Source organism: Centroberyx gerrardi, chromosome 19, assembly GCF_048128805.1.
Source record: "Centroberyx gerrardi isolate f3 chromosome 19, fCenGer3.hap1.cur.20231027, whole genome shotgun sequence".
NCBI lineage: Eukaryota > Metazoa > Chordata > Actinopteri > Beryciformes > Berycidae > Centroberyx > Centroberyx gerrardi.
Window position 1 is genome coordinate 12,182,505 of NC_136015.1, and position 13,438 is coordinate 12,195,942.

Below are 13,438 nucleotides of genomic sequence, written 5' to 3' on the forward strand. Positions count from 1 at the left end.
CTCGCTGGCAGGTTTTCTTCAACAAACCCTGAGTTTCCCTCTGTCTCCTCCCTCTTACAGAGCCAGACACGCTGTTTAATTTCCTCATTCATTCAATCCGTATCAAAGCGCATTAATTAGCGGAGGTTTACTGTATGTCAGAATCAAAATCCTGGTTGGATATTAGTTTGTTACTCAAGGACTATCTAAAGTTACCGCTTTTATGCACATCAGTCATTTCTTTGAACAGCGGTTTTTGCCTTCACATTCAAATATTAGCCTACACAGCGTGAATTCACCCTCAGCTCAGAGCAAAACCTCTGCATGTCCTTTTTGTGAGTGGAAGTTGTGAGCAGGATTGTGGTGCAGCTGCAGAATGTAGTTTGAAAGTGAGTAAATAGGGTGCATAGTCTTAACGTGTTTTAACAGCATTTCAGTGACAATGTTTAAATTTACTACATTTGTTGAAGTAGCTGAAATAAAGTCACTGAATGCTGTTGAGCCAAGATACAAATAGATGTCTAAAAATTTTAAATCTACTGTATTTTAACCTCGACACCTTTTCAAGTGCAAATCACCAAACATATTATTACTGGATCAGATTGTGAGCTTACAATCATGTCTCTATGTCTTTGATCTATATATTTTTTAAATCTTTAACTATATTTTTCATCTTCAGTTGCTGACCCCTGTGTTTTGTCCCCCTCAGATTAAAGCTGAACAAGTATAGCCTATTTAAAATGTAATGTAGGCTATAGCCTAATACACAGTCGGATTCCACCACTTTATCATCCATTAAGGAAATGTAAGTCTGGTAAAAAAATGAATTAATGGTCAACACTGAATAAAACTTTATTGTGTTAATTTATTGACACTTTTCCCCACTCTGACTCAGGCTCTTTTTTAAAAGAGTACAAGAGTAACGGACTGCTTTATTATCAGATAGCTGTGTTATTGCTTGATAGACCTCATTGGTTGTAATTCCCAATGTATCACTGTTGGCAATATTGCCCACTTTGTAGGGGTCACTTTTAACACAGTTAAATAAAGCAGAGTAATGTTGCCTCCACAACTCAGCTATATTATCGGCTCCAGAAACTCCCTCTATAGTGCATGGTAACAATGTATTGCCCCTGTTCAGAGCTCTCGCCTCCTTCCAAAAGTCAATGACATTGTTACAAAGTAGCTTTTCAGCCATAGAGTCCGCTCTCATAAGTTGTTTGTGTTTACAGTTATAGAACTGTCATTATCTATGTGCAATGGGAAATAGGCTGGTTTTGCCAGTTTTTCTCTTTCATTTTGATTTTTAAATTGGTCTTAAATTCAGTTCGAGGTAGCATTAAAAAGGCATTTTCAAACCTGCAGATGCCCTATTGTAGTATGGTGTATTTTTGTGTGTGTGTGTGTGTGTGTGTGTTTCCATTGGAGCCCGGCAGCATAAGTCCCAGAGAGCCCAAGGAGTACTGCAGTGGAGAGAGAGTAGATATTGAGTTAATACTGACTGGCATTACACACACAAACACACAAACACACACACACCCTCTCTCTATTTGTCACCTCATCCCCCAAATGCATTTTGCGAGCTCTTCTGTTTCCTCCCTCTGCTCTCTCCAGTCGCTCTTTGTTTCTATCTGTTCAACAGCCACACGCTTGCCCTCTCTCACTATTATCTGCTAACAGCCGCTCTCTCTCGTTCTCTCTTTGCTCTTTTCCTGTCTTCGCAGTATGCATGTTTTCCCTCCATCTTCCTCAATGTGCTTATTTCTCACTTTTTTATTCTCTAGCTTCTCCTTTGTTCACATTACACCGCCCTCTCTTATTCTGTCTCTTCACTGCCTCTCTCTCTCTCTCTTGTTTATGCCCACTGGCTTGCCACTATTATCTTCTCTTCTTCACTACAGCTTTCTCCCTTTGAATCTTTGAAAGAGCCTTCTCTCTCTCTCTCTCTCCCTCTCTCTCTCTCTCTCGCTGCCTAGGGGTAGACCCTATTGAAACAACAACAATACAATCAAATTATCCATGGTCCTCAGTATATCGTAATCGCATGCAGATGTTTACCAACCCGCTGCGCGCGTGTGCTGGCGCGTGCGGTTGTGTGTATGTGTGTGTTTGTGCACATGCTGGTGTGCCTGTGTGTTTTGAAAAGATTATCCCATCCCAAACCATCCCAAACCGCCGACCGAGGGACACGACTCCACCCTTTTGAACTGTTTGAAATGCAACCTGGGCCGGTTATGGTTATACAGAGCCAGCTTTCCATGAGTTGCGCTGCTGATCTGATCTGGAAGCAGTTTGGCGTTTCAGATGATGACAAATGAAATGGTGCAAGGGACCCGGTCAGCGATCCCACATCAGCACTCGGACAAGTAGGATAAATACAGGCTCCTGAAGAACGGTCTCTCATTGTGCCCGTCCTGTAATATAAAAAAATTACAGCCCACTGTAAGCTGAGTGTTGTTTTAGGAACTGGAGCTCGGGACGTGGACTAAATGTTTTGCTTTTCTCCACAGAAAAAGCCTCTCTCGGCCATCATAAAAGAAGTGTGCGAGGGGTAAGACTGCATTTTCTTGTGCGTGCGTGTGTGTGTGTGTGTGTGTGTGTGGGCATATGCGTGCCTTTGGATTTGAATATAATTCCAAGGACTTCTTGCAAAAGTCTCTCTCTCTCTCTCTCTCTCTCTGTCTCTCTCTCTCTCTCTCTCTCTCTCTCTCTCTCTCTCTCTCTCTCTCTCTCTCTCTCTCTCTCTCTCTCTCTCTCTCTCTCTCTCTCTCAGTGTTTGAATTCTATTAGCTGTATTTTACAAAGGATGTTCTCCACTTTGAATACCAAGCATGCAATGTTTTTTTTCTGCTATTTTTTCCATCCAATTTCCTTTAGGTGGTCCTTGGGGAACCACGAAAACTTTGCTCTGCAGAATGCTGATGTGACAAATTTCTACATCACAGAAAAGGTTTGGTTATCTTTTTCAACTCCAGCTGTATGATCACTATGCAAAAAAAGAGAAAAACATTCCAAGGTAAAATTATGCCTTAAGTGCTTACTAAGAGGTGCTTTTTCTTGGCAATTCTCCACAGAATCGTAATGACATTAAGAATGGCTCAATCCTGCGCTTGACCACCTCTCCTGTAAGTTGTTCTTTTTTTTTTTTGTTTGAAATAAAAAAAGTAAGACTTAAACTTTATGAACGCACAGACAGATGCTGCTAATATGTTTATTTGTTGTATTCCTGAGGTGTATAGGTGTGTGTGTCTGAGAGAGAGAGCACATGCATATTGTTTGCGTAGGCTCATGCATTTTTTGTCTGTCCATGTGTCTTTCTGCCTTGTGACACCCATGCATCTCCCTCTTCCTCCCCCTCTTCTTCCTCTTCCTCTTTCTCTTCCTCTTCCTAATCCTCTCCCCTCCCTCCAGTCCCAGAGGGCAGCCCTGCTCCATGAGCAGATCCAGTCGTCCAGCATGGACGCCAAGCTGGAGGCTCTGAAGGACCTGGCCAACTCGTCCCGGGACATCACCTTCGCCCAGGAGTTCATCAACCTGGACGGCATCTCCCTGCTCACTCAGATGGTGGAGAGTGGAACTGAGTAAGTCCATCAGCGGCCTCCCTGTCCGTCCGTCTGTCTCTCTCCAGCTGCTCCGGACTTCCTCCTTCCCCGCCCCAGTGTTTTCATCCCCTCACCAGTGTTTCACATGCCTCTTTCTCTTTCTCTGATAAATGTGATAGGGAACAGTAGGGTGATAGGAAGGATATGGATTTCCCATTTATTCCTTTAATATTCAGCACATCCTGATGCATCTATGTGGATTCAATATTAGAGCTTGACTCAGGCCTGAAATTTTGAGTCTGGCCCAACCAAAATGTACAAAATTTCTATTCAAATCCAATCTGAGCCCAAGGGATATATGTTTATGTGAGGCCAAACCCAACTAACACCCAGAATTGTGAATTAATTTCAATTGATTAATTGCCAACAGCAGTAGTTCTCAACAATATTTTTGAACCCAAGCCTAACCTGAAAAATGGAGAATTGCGTGAGAATTTCAGCCCAACCCAAATCCATCGTGGGTTCAGGCATGAATGTCGAGCTCTATGTGATCAGGTTGTGCTTTAAAGTGTTAAACAGACCCCATGTACACAGACCTGAGGTCAGCAAGAATCCAGAAGCTCTTTGGAGTTGCACTGTGCATTCTGATTGATCCAGGCAGCTGACTGACCTGCTCTCAGTTCAGTAACAAAACTCTTAATCATGGAGTTGAACTGTTTGTTATGGACCAGAGAGATGGGGAGCGGGGTCCATCTGTCTTTGTTGACTAGACCATGATAGTGCTATTGCATAGTGCATACAGCTGGGAATAGGGCTTTGTACTGGCTCCTGACTGCCAAGCAGATTCAAAAGCTTACTGCCTGTGTGTGTGTGTGTGTGTGTGTGTGTGTGTGTGTGTGTGAGTGTGTGTGGTGGGGGCCTTGGAGACCGTCTCAGCTGAAGGTTACAGTGAGGTCAGATGTTTTTCGCTGAGGTGGAATTTCTCAGCCGTGATGCTAGGGGGATGCTGTGTATGTGTGTGTGTGTGTGTGTGTGTGTGTGCCTGTAGCATGCTGTTATGCCAGCCTGAGTCAAAGCCCAGAGGAGAATTACAGTGGGAGTGCACACACACACACACACACACACACACACACACACACAGAGCAAACTGGCAGAGAGGGCAGCAGCAGCCAGCCGTCCAGGACGCACTCGTTTTCTGCCTCATGCAATTCTCATTATTCATCCCTTCTTCCTGGGGAGAGACGGGGCAGTTTGAAGAATTGTTTGCTTGCATATGAAGCCGCTGCCTGTTGGCTCCGAAGACACTTGTGTTGTAAACCCACACTCACACAAGGTCAAATGTGCTTCTGCTTCACTCGAGTCAGAACCCTCACTGGCGCGGAAGACCCAAACACTTGTGTGCTAGACACAAACACACACTGACGGACTCGGTTCCTGTCCGTTTTATAGCTCTGAGAGCCCATTACACCAGCAGTTAACACCCCAAAGGAACTTTTAAAGGATGCTTTGTGTTGCGTCATCAATCCTTACACTGAATGGCCTCTCCCTTCATGCTCCTGATCCACGGGTATACATTGTTTTTGCCGTTTGGAGCCTATGGGTTCAAATTCCGGTCAGATATTTAATGTCTGCTCTTCAGCAGAAACCACTAAATGACTTCCTATTTCTGGGCGTGGGACAGCAGGCCCCTCTAGCATTACATACGTTTCTACTGTTTGACAGGAAATCGTTGAAGCCTCTCCTCCTTTTTGCATATAATGTTCTAATTAGCAAATATTTGACTCTGTTTGATCTTTCTGCACGGAGCCATCACAGTGGTACTGATGTTGACTCCGCTCTGCTCCTGGCTCTTTCATTAAATATGTTTTTATGTAAATTACCATTGCATCAAGGATTCAGTGCTGCAGAGTTTGAAAGAGGCCTCTGTGTGAGAGAGAGAGCGAGAGTGTGAGGGTGTGTATGTGTGCTTCTGCTGTGTTTCATCTCAACAAAAGGAGCTTATGAAACACAGACACACACATAGGTATCTGTGTCTGACACACACACACACACACACACACACACACACTCATCAGCATGTCTGCCAACCAACTTGATGTAATGTAATTATTCAAGAGGCTTAGTGTTGAGACTCTTGAGAGCAGAGAATTGCTGTGATCTAATGCTTCACCCGGCTGTGTTGTATTGTATTCATGTTGTTGAGCTTTCTGTGGAGATCACTTGGCTGCTGCTGCCTAATTGGGCTCCACAAGTCAAAGTCAGATATTGCCCTCTACTGGCTAAAACCTGGAACAACCATTTCTCCATGTACTTGCTGCACAGTAGCAGTTCAGGATGTACAGTGCAACTTTAACTATCTTATCAAGAAGGGTGATTATTTATGAAAACATAGGGGAAGGTTTTCTTTACTGTTTCAAGTGAAATTCAGCTGAAGTAATTTTTTTTCCTTGATGAATGAAAGTGTTGTTTGGTCATTTCTGTGCACTGTCATCATTGCAAGCCAAGCTTGCTGTGTGCGGACCAGTAAGGTTGGTTGACTGTGGCAACAAACTGCTTTTTCAACTATTTCTGCTTTGCATGCTTTCAGTGTCTGTGAGTTACTGGTTAAAAGTCCTTTATTAATACCAGCAACCTATTTACTCTTACTTAGTATAAACTTTATCACATCAAAGTATGAAAGTCATTTTCTGTTTAATGAAATGTTGACATGTACTCTCATTTTACTTCATTTTACGTCTCTTTAAGTATATACAATATACTTTAATACTATAATAATTTTTAAGATGTTTAATAGTTTGGCATGCAAAGTTGTAGCCTGGACAGTTCTTGTGATGGAGTCTGGTCTCATTTTCAAGGATGTTTACGCATTAAACCTGGAGGAAATGTGATGTGTCTTGTTCCCTGCTCTGTTCTGGCTGAGACTGAAAGGTTTCGTTGTTTGTTTCCCACCTTGACACCAAAGTTTCTCAAATCTTTGCAGGCGCTATCAGAAACTACAGAAGATTATGAAGCCCTGGTAAGCCCCTCCCCTTTCCCCCGGCCGGGTAACCTCATTGGCTCTGTGCTCTTCCTAACCTGCTGGCCGAGTCTGCATGATTAAGACTCTGGCCCGGTGCCTTATGGGAATATATATCTGTATTATATAGCCACTTATAGGCTTCCATTTTGAAATCAGTGTCTCTCTCTCATTTTTTGCATGTGGTTTTGGGCAACAAGGTCAAATTGGAACTTTCTAACTCTCTGGTTTCTTGGGGTACACAAACTGAAAGAGGACCAAGATTTATCTCTGAAAACCTCCTCAAATAAGAAATTAACATTTACCATGAAAGCTGTTAGAAGCTTCTAAACAAGTATCATTACTTCTGGTACAAGTAGTTGCTGTCAGAAACTAAATCTTGGTGTTCTTCACAAGGCGGTCCTGCTTTGGGTGAGGGGATTTTCCATGACGTTAATAAGTTGATGGGCTTCCTGCGGGCCAGTTATTGAGCGGATAGAGCGTTCCTCACCAGTTCACTGTACTCTCTCCTCATCATTAGCCCATCCAGTAGCCCTTATCACCATAGCTGGTAATGGGAACATCACATCATCCATCAGCAAGGTTTTCTTGACCACCTGCCTTTTGTAGTCTACCTCCCAAAGTCAAAATTGTAGGATTTCATGTTAGCGCCGTGTAGTTATCAATGTCATCTAAATGCCCAGTGCCATCTGCAAAAGCTTCCTCATCTCTGGACTACTAATTGTACCATCTGACTGTTCACTAATCACCTACCATGCCGCAACACTGACCCATGATGCTCTCTGTTGACCCACTGTCTCTGTAGGACTCTTTGTGTCACTGTCCTTAAAACCCATATCTCCAATTTTTACCATTTTTTGTACTTTTTACCGAACTTTATAGTGAATATTACTCCACCTGGGACAATTAACCCTTTTGAAAAGGCATTGTAAACTCTGGGACAAATAACCCTTTAGAAAATGCATTGTAAACTCTTAAATATGTAAGGGAATCAACAGGAACATTAACCAGTTTTTCCTCAATAACTGAAAAGTTTAGATGTTGGAGATACTTGGTTTTTGCTGGATACTGTTGTTTTTGGCACCGTTGCCATCTTGATTATAGTTCTGTAGCTAGGATGTCAACATTTGCACCTCAGCTTGATGAGGCTGAACAAGGATAATTAACACATAAAAGATGACAGGCTGAATTTAAGTGCCAACAGTAAAAGGCTCAGTGCAGTATAATTCTACAATGCTAAAATCGAACAGTAGGGGTCAGTATTGTAAAATGTATGGTCAAGTCATAGGATGCCGGAATGGTTGAGGCTCAGGAATAACCCCAAAGTTTCTTTGCTAATGAAAACTCATTTCCGCTTTGATTATAATTAATAAATTATCTGAAAATTTCTCATTAAATATCTCCAGTACTGTACATGTCTTTTGGATAGAACAGCTGTTTTACGTGTACCTTGCTTTGGCCTCCTGTGACTCTTGCAGAGTGACTGTTTCTTCCTGATATCTGTGTAGCTGCATGACGGCGCTCTGTACTGTAGCTCTCTGGTCCTGACTGAACGCCACACTGCTGCCCGGCTCCTGCTGGCCCTCCGACACTCCCTGCTGTTTCTCCAAGACTGGGCTGTCAGCAAACCTCTCCTTTCCATTTCTTTCTCTCTCTCTCTGTCTCTTTTTTCTCTGTCTGTCTTTTCCTCAGCAAGCCTGGTTGTGGCATTGAACCTCTCTTCTTCTGTCCCTGTCCACCTGCTCCCTCTCATCCTCTACCGACCGCTCTTTCCTCTTTCTGCTCCGAGCCAGCTTGGCTTTGCAGCTGTACACAACTCAAAGCCGTCAGCCACAGGGAGGTTTCCTATGGTCTGTGTGTGTCTGTGTGTGTGTTGTCTCGTAGCTTCGGGGACCTGCTGTCCTTCACTCTGACGGCCTTCGTGGAGCTGATGGACCACGGCATCGTCTCCTGGGACACTTTCTCTGTGGCCTTCATCAAGAAGGTCAGCCAAGCAAAAGGCTGTGGTGCTGCCATATGTTGAAAGGCAAAAGCTTTGATTTAGCAGCCACACAGTAGCTGTGATGGCTTCTGGGATAAATACCAGGTTGGAAGCAGGCTCTGCATTTTCTGAGCACATACCTGCCACTGTTTTTTGTTCATTGTGACATTTAACCAAACAGTCAGAGCTCTGATACAGTCGTTAAGCCATCCTGTGGTGTTTTATGATTTAGTCATCTTATATTGTCCTACAAAGGCAAACAGCAGTAACTACTTTTTGTGTTTAAAGGTCAAAGGTCAGGACTTGGGTTTATTTATTTATTTGTTTTAATTATACCACAAATGTTATTAAATGATATACAGTCCTCTTCCGCAGTAACAATACTTTTGCCAGAACAGGAGATAAACTTGTGCTAAAATACTAAATAATGAAGCAGTGTTAGGTCGGAGGACCTTAGTGTTGAACTTTATGTGATTGACATGAAGGTAGGGAGTAGACGATGGAAAACATGTTCTACGCTATGTTATAAATAAAAAAAACGTCCCTCAGCTTCAGGTATCATCTCTTCCACTACTGTAATGCTAACTTTTTAATGATACCAGAAGTAAAAACTGTATGGGCAAGCAAAACAAATAATCTATTATTATATTATCTATTACTACTAACAGATTGATAGCCCATGATTCAATAATCCATGTTTAGATTCCTGAACACATTCTAAATATTATGTATTTTTATATGCATACGCAGAGTAATGGTGCAACGACATATTATTTGTTGTTTTAGCATCATGATACTTTAGATATGAAATGTCACAACAAGTAAGTCAAAGCACAGCTTTAACTTGGACTTTTATTTCTGGGTTCCAAAAGGATTCAGACAAATTAAATTCAGTACACAGTTTTCATAAGTCAAAAATTGTCATTGTAGATTGATGTCTGCAGTAGAATATCTGCAGTCCACTGTCTGAATGCATTGCTGGAAGTGTTTTCTTAGCTGTCTTCAAGTAGCTTCAAGTATGATTTAATTTAATAAATTATTTGGAGTGTTTGATGCAGAGTCCTACCCCAGCTGATCTCCTGGTCTGTCTCCATGCAGATTGCCAGCTATGTGAACAAGTCGGCCATGGACACGGCAGTGCTGCAGCGCTCCCTGGCCATCCTGGAGTCCATGGTGCTCAACAGTCAGGACCTCTACCAGAAGGTGGCGCAAGAGATCACCATTGGACAGCTCATCCCACATCTTCAGGGGTTAGTAGAAAAACCAGACTGGCACTCCATTGTGTGTGTGTGTGTGTGTGTGTGTGACTTGTGTTCAGTATTTATGCATTTAGTGTTGTTTTGTGGTATTTTCCGATCCCAGGACCGACCAAGATATTCAGACCTACACTATCGCCGTCATCAATGCTCTCTTCCTCAAAGCCCCTGAGGAGAAGAGACAGGTAAGGCCACAGTATGCACACACTGCATAAACACACTGTATATGCATCAGTTCAGGATGCACTGAGCTTTACACTGGAGATTCACATGTTTAATCATTATGCATGTATAAAGGTCATGGGAACATATTTACACTTCAACAATATTACAGCTTTTTACTCATTTTTAGACAACTTAATTCTCACATCAGCATTTTTTACTGTGTGTAACTGTGTACTTGATGTGTTTGTGTGTTTGTCAGTTATCAGTGTCTATTGACGCCTCTACAGTTTACAGTAAAACAGTAAAATCTAGCAGCAAAGTAGTGATATAAGTGACTATAAATGCCCCACCAACCCCCTCCTTCCCTTTCTCCGTCTCTCCATCCATTCATTTCTGCTCAGATGACATTTTTGCTCATCCATGCACTCACTTCTCCACTCATCTCTCTCTCCCTCTCTCTCTATCTCTCTCTCTCTCTCTCTCTATCCTACTGTATGTCACGCTTTGCCCTCAGCTAATCACATGATCCCTTGCATCAGCACCATAGGGTCCAATGGTGTGATTTGACATTAATAATGAATGATGCTAACTCACTGCTTTCCCCTAGCAGCATACAAATTTGAAGACACACTATGCAGGAATAAGCTTTACCGCACCGCTGCATACATAGCATACTCATCCTGGTCAGTGCTACATTTACTGAGGCTAAATAAGCAAATTTTGACAGTTTGTCGATGCAGGTTGCACAAAACACATTGGAGGAGTTGGTTGATAGCAATTGTCACTACTAAACTTTTGTGGCATGGAGCAAGTGTGCAGGCGTTACTCCTTCTTTCATTGATAGCAATTGTAAGCAACTTTATTGGGTTGTTTTAGATAAGTGAGCAATGTCTCCATTATTTCAGGTGCAGGCGTGTGTGGCGATATAAGTTTATGGCAGTCCATTCCATTTCTGCAGAGAGGCAGTTTTATAATGTGAAGTTATGGGACAGCACCTGTTCATCATGTCAGCTACTTTTATACGTAGATAGATCACAGATGACACATTTTAAAACAGGCTAGGGGCTAATGGCAGTATAATGGTTTTCAGCTTTTCACCGTGTGTGTTTCTCTGTGAGTGTGAGTGAGAGGGACAGATAGAGAGTCTGTGAGCATGTGTGGTAAGGAAGCGACTATCAGCAAAGCTGTCATTACGATCCCCCAGTCTCTCCATTCTGCTGACTCCGATGCCTTCCCCCTCTCCACAAGTTGCACCACTGACAGAAAAATCTTCTTCGTTTCTTTTTTTTTTTTTAACCCTCCTCTCAAACTCTTCCTCTTTTTCCACATTCACTCACTCACCCTCTCTCTCTGTTTCTGACTTTGTTTCCTCACTGCACACGATATGGTAGTTTGATGAGCACAATGTGGACATCCTTAATTGTCCCCTGACAGTAAGTGCACCCTTGATTAGCACCCTTTGTAGTATGCACTGTAGAAGATATCAGTTAGTGCATTAAATCTCCCTCTTTTTAATTGAGTTCTATTTTGGGATGGCTTTCTCTTTTCTTTTTTTTACGGCCTGTCACTGCGTACTTTGCAGTGTTGCAGTGGCAATGTTAATTTTTTTAATGTATTTTTTTTCTTTTACCCATATTCATTTGTCATTTCAAAATAGAGGACCCTGAAAAAACTGCTTTGATGTTTGGTCGGTTTGTTGTGACGTACTTGTTTTATCTTGTCTCATCCTCTTCCTACTCTCCCTTTCTCTCATCTCCCATGCTCTCTCTCTCTCTCTCTCTCTCTTTCTCTCCCTCTCTCTCTCTCTCTCTTCCTCTGCAGGAGATGGCCCATATTCTTGCCCAGAAACAGCTGCGCTCCATCATTCTCAGTGTAAGTCTAACTCATCATGCCGTTCCCCTCTCCAGCTCTCCACCTCTCCACTGCATCCATCTTTCTCTCTGTCTGTCTGTCTGTCTGTCTGTCTGTCTGTCTGTCTGTCTGTCTGTCTCTCTCTCTCTCTCTCTCTCTCTCTCTCTCTCTCTCTCTCTCTCTCTCTCTCTCTCTCTCTCTCTCTCTCTCTCTCTCTCTCTCTCTCTCTGTTCAGGTGTATGCCTCTGCACCCGCATGATGCATGATATCAAAATGGAAAATGACACCTGCCACGGTTGTGTAACTTCTCCCTCTATCTCACCTCTTTGGTTAGAGAGAGAGAGATAGAAAGAGAGAGAGAGAGAGAGACAGACAGTGTCTCTCTATCTCTCTCTGTCTCTCTCTCTATCTCTCTCTCTCTTTGTGTCTGTCTGTCTCTCTCTGTCTCTCTCTCTCTCTCTCTCTCTCTCTCTCTCTCTCTCTCTCTCTCTCTCTCTCTCTCTCTCTTTGTGTCTGTCTGTCTCTCTCTCTTTCTCTTTGTGTCTCTCTCTCTCTGTCTCTCTCTCTCTCTCTCTCTCTCTCTCTCTCTCTCTCTCTCTCTCTCTCTCCCTCTCCCTGTTCGGGTGTATGCCTCTGCACCTGCATGATGCATGATATCAAAATGGAAAATGACACCTGCCACGGTTGTGTAACTTCTCCCTCTAGCTCACCTCTTTGGTTATTATCTACTGTACTCACTCTCTTACACCTGATCCTCTTTTTCTTTTGTGTCTCCTCTCTTGTTTTCGATCTTATTTCTCTATCCCCTGTCCCCTCATCTGCGTCTTGCTTTTTAATCCTCTTCGCTCACTCCTTCTCACTCCCAAATCCCCTCATTCTCCCTTTCTGTCTCTTCCATGTCTCCCCTTTCCACCCTCCTCTACACCACCCTCTTTGCTCACCTAACTTTCCTTCCCCCTTCCCTCCCTGGTGCAGAATGTGATCCGGAGCACCAAGCCCATCAACGATGAGATGGCCCATCAGCTGTACGTGCTGCAGGTCCTCACCTTCAACCTGCTGGAGGACCGCATGATGACCAAGATGGATCCCCAGGACCAGGTAGGGGCCTGGGAGGACACAGACAGGATTGAGCGATGGATGTAGTGATGGGTGGTTTGGATGATGGATGGATGAAGGGGTGGATAGGTGGGTGGATGCTGGAAAGAGAAAAGAGGAGGAGTCACTTCATCTTTGCAGCTAGTCAGAACTAGGGGTAACACACACACACACACACACACACACACACCAGTGAGATGTTGCAGATTGGCACTGTGCATGTGTTGGACCCCCCACTACTAGTCATTCTTCCTCCTAGAATGGCTTGAGGAAGTGGGAGGATGATAAGTTAACAAGATGAAAAGCTTTGTCTCCATCAGCTCTGTTCAGCCTGACTTGGCTAGCCGTAGTGTGCTTGAGTGTCTCCATTAATTAGCAGAGCTATCCAAAGAACTTGAGGATGTGAAAATAAAAGTGCATCTCACAAGCCTGAAAAAAACGCAACTTATTTTCAGCACTGGAGCAGAAGAACAGAAAAACAATGCAATGAATTTTATTGTTATTGTTTTCTCCCGGTAGCTTATTTTGTGAAAGAGATATTAATAGCATTGTA

General features: G+C 43.2%; 1 protein-coding gene across 5 annotated transcripts in view; it reads left to right on the forward strand.

Moving 5' to 3' along the window:
* elmo1 (engulfment and cell motility 1 (ced-12 homolog, C. elegans)) overlaps window positions 1–13,438 on the forward strand; it is a 93,449-nt gene that overhangs the window by 34,944 nt on the left and 45,067 nt on the right. For 4 of the 5 annotated variants that reach the window (XM_078290117.1, XM_071920130.2, XM_078290119.1 and 1 more), the window contains exons 3-12: window positions 2,490–2,530; window positions 2,857–2,929; window positions 3,054–3,104; window positions 3,391–3,560; window positions 6,502–6,537; window positions 8,422–8,521; window positions 9,617–9,768; window positions 9,881–9,959; window positions 11,761–11,811; window positions 12,766–12,888. In XM_078290117.1, coding sequence (XP_078146243.1) covers window positions 2,490–2,530; window positions 2,857–2,929; window positions 3,054–3,104; window positions 3,391–3,560; window positions 6,502–6,537; window positions 8,422–8,521; window positions 9,617–9,768; window positions 9,881–9,959; window positions 11,761–11,811; window positions 12,766–12,888 — 876 coding nt within the window. The remainder of the gene's footprint in view (window positions 1–2,489; window positions 2,531–2,856; window positions 2,930–3,053; window positions 3,105–3,390; window positions 3,561–6,501; window positions 6,538–8,421; window positions 8,522–9,616; window positions 9,769–9,880; window positions 9,960–11,760; window positions 11,812–12,765; window positions 12,889–13,438) is intronic. The other variant, XM_071920131.2, reaches the window with a different exon arrangement.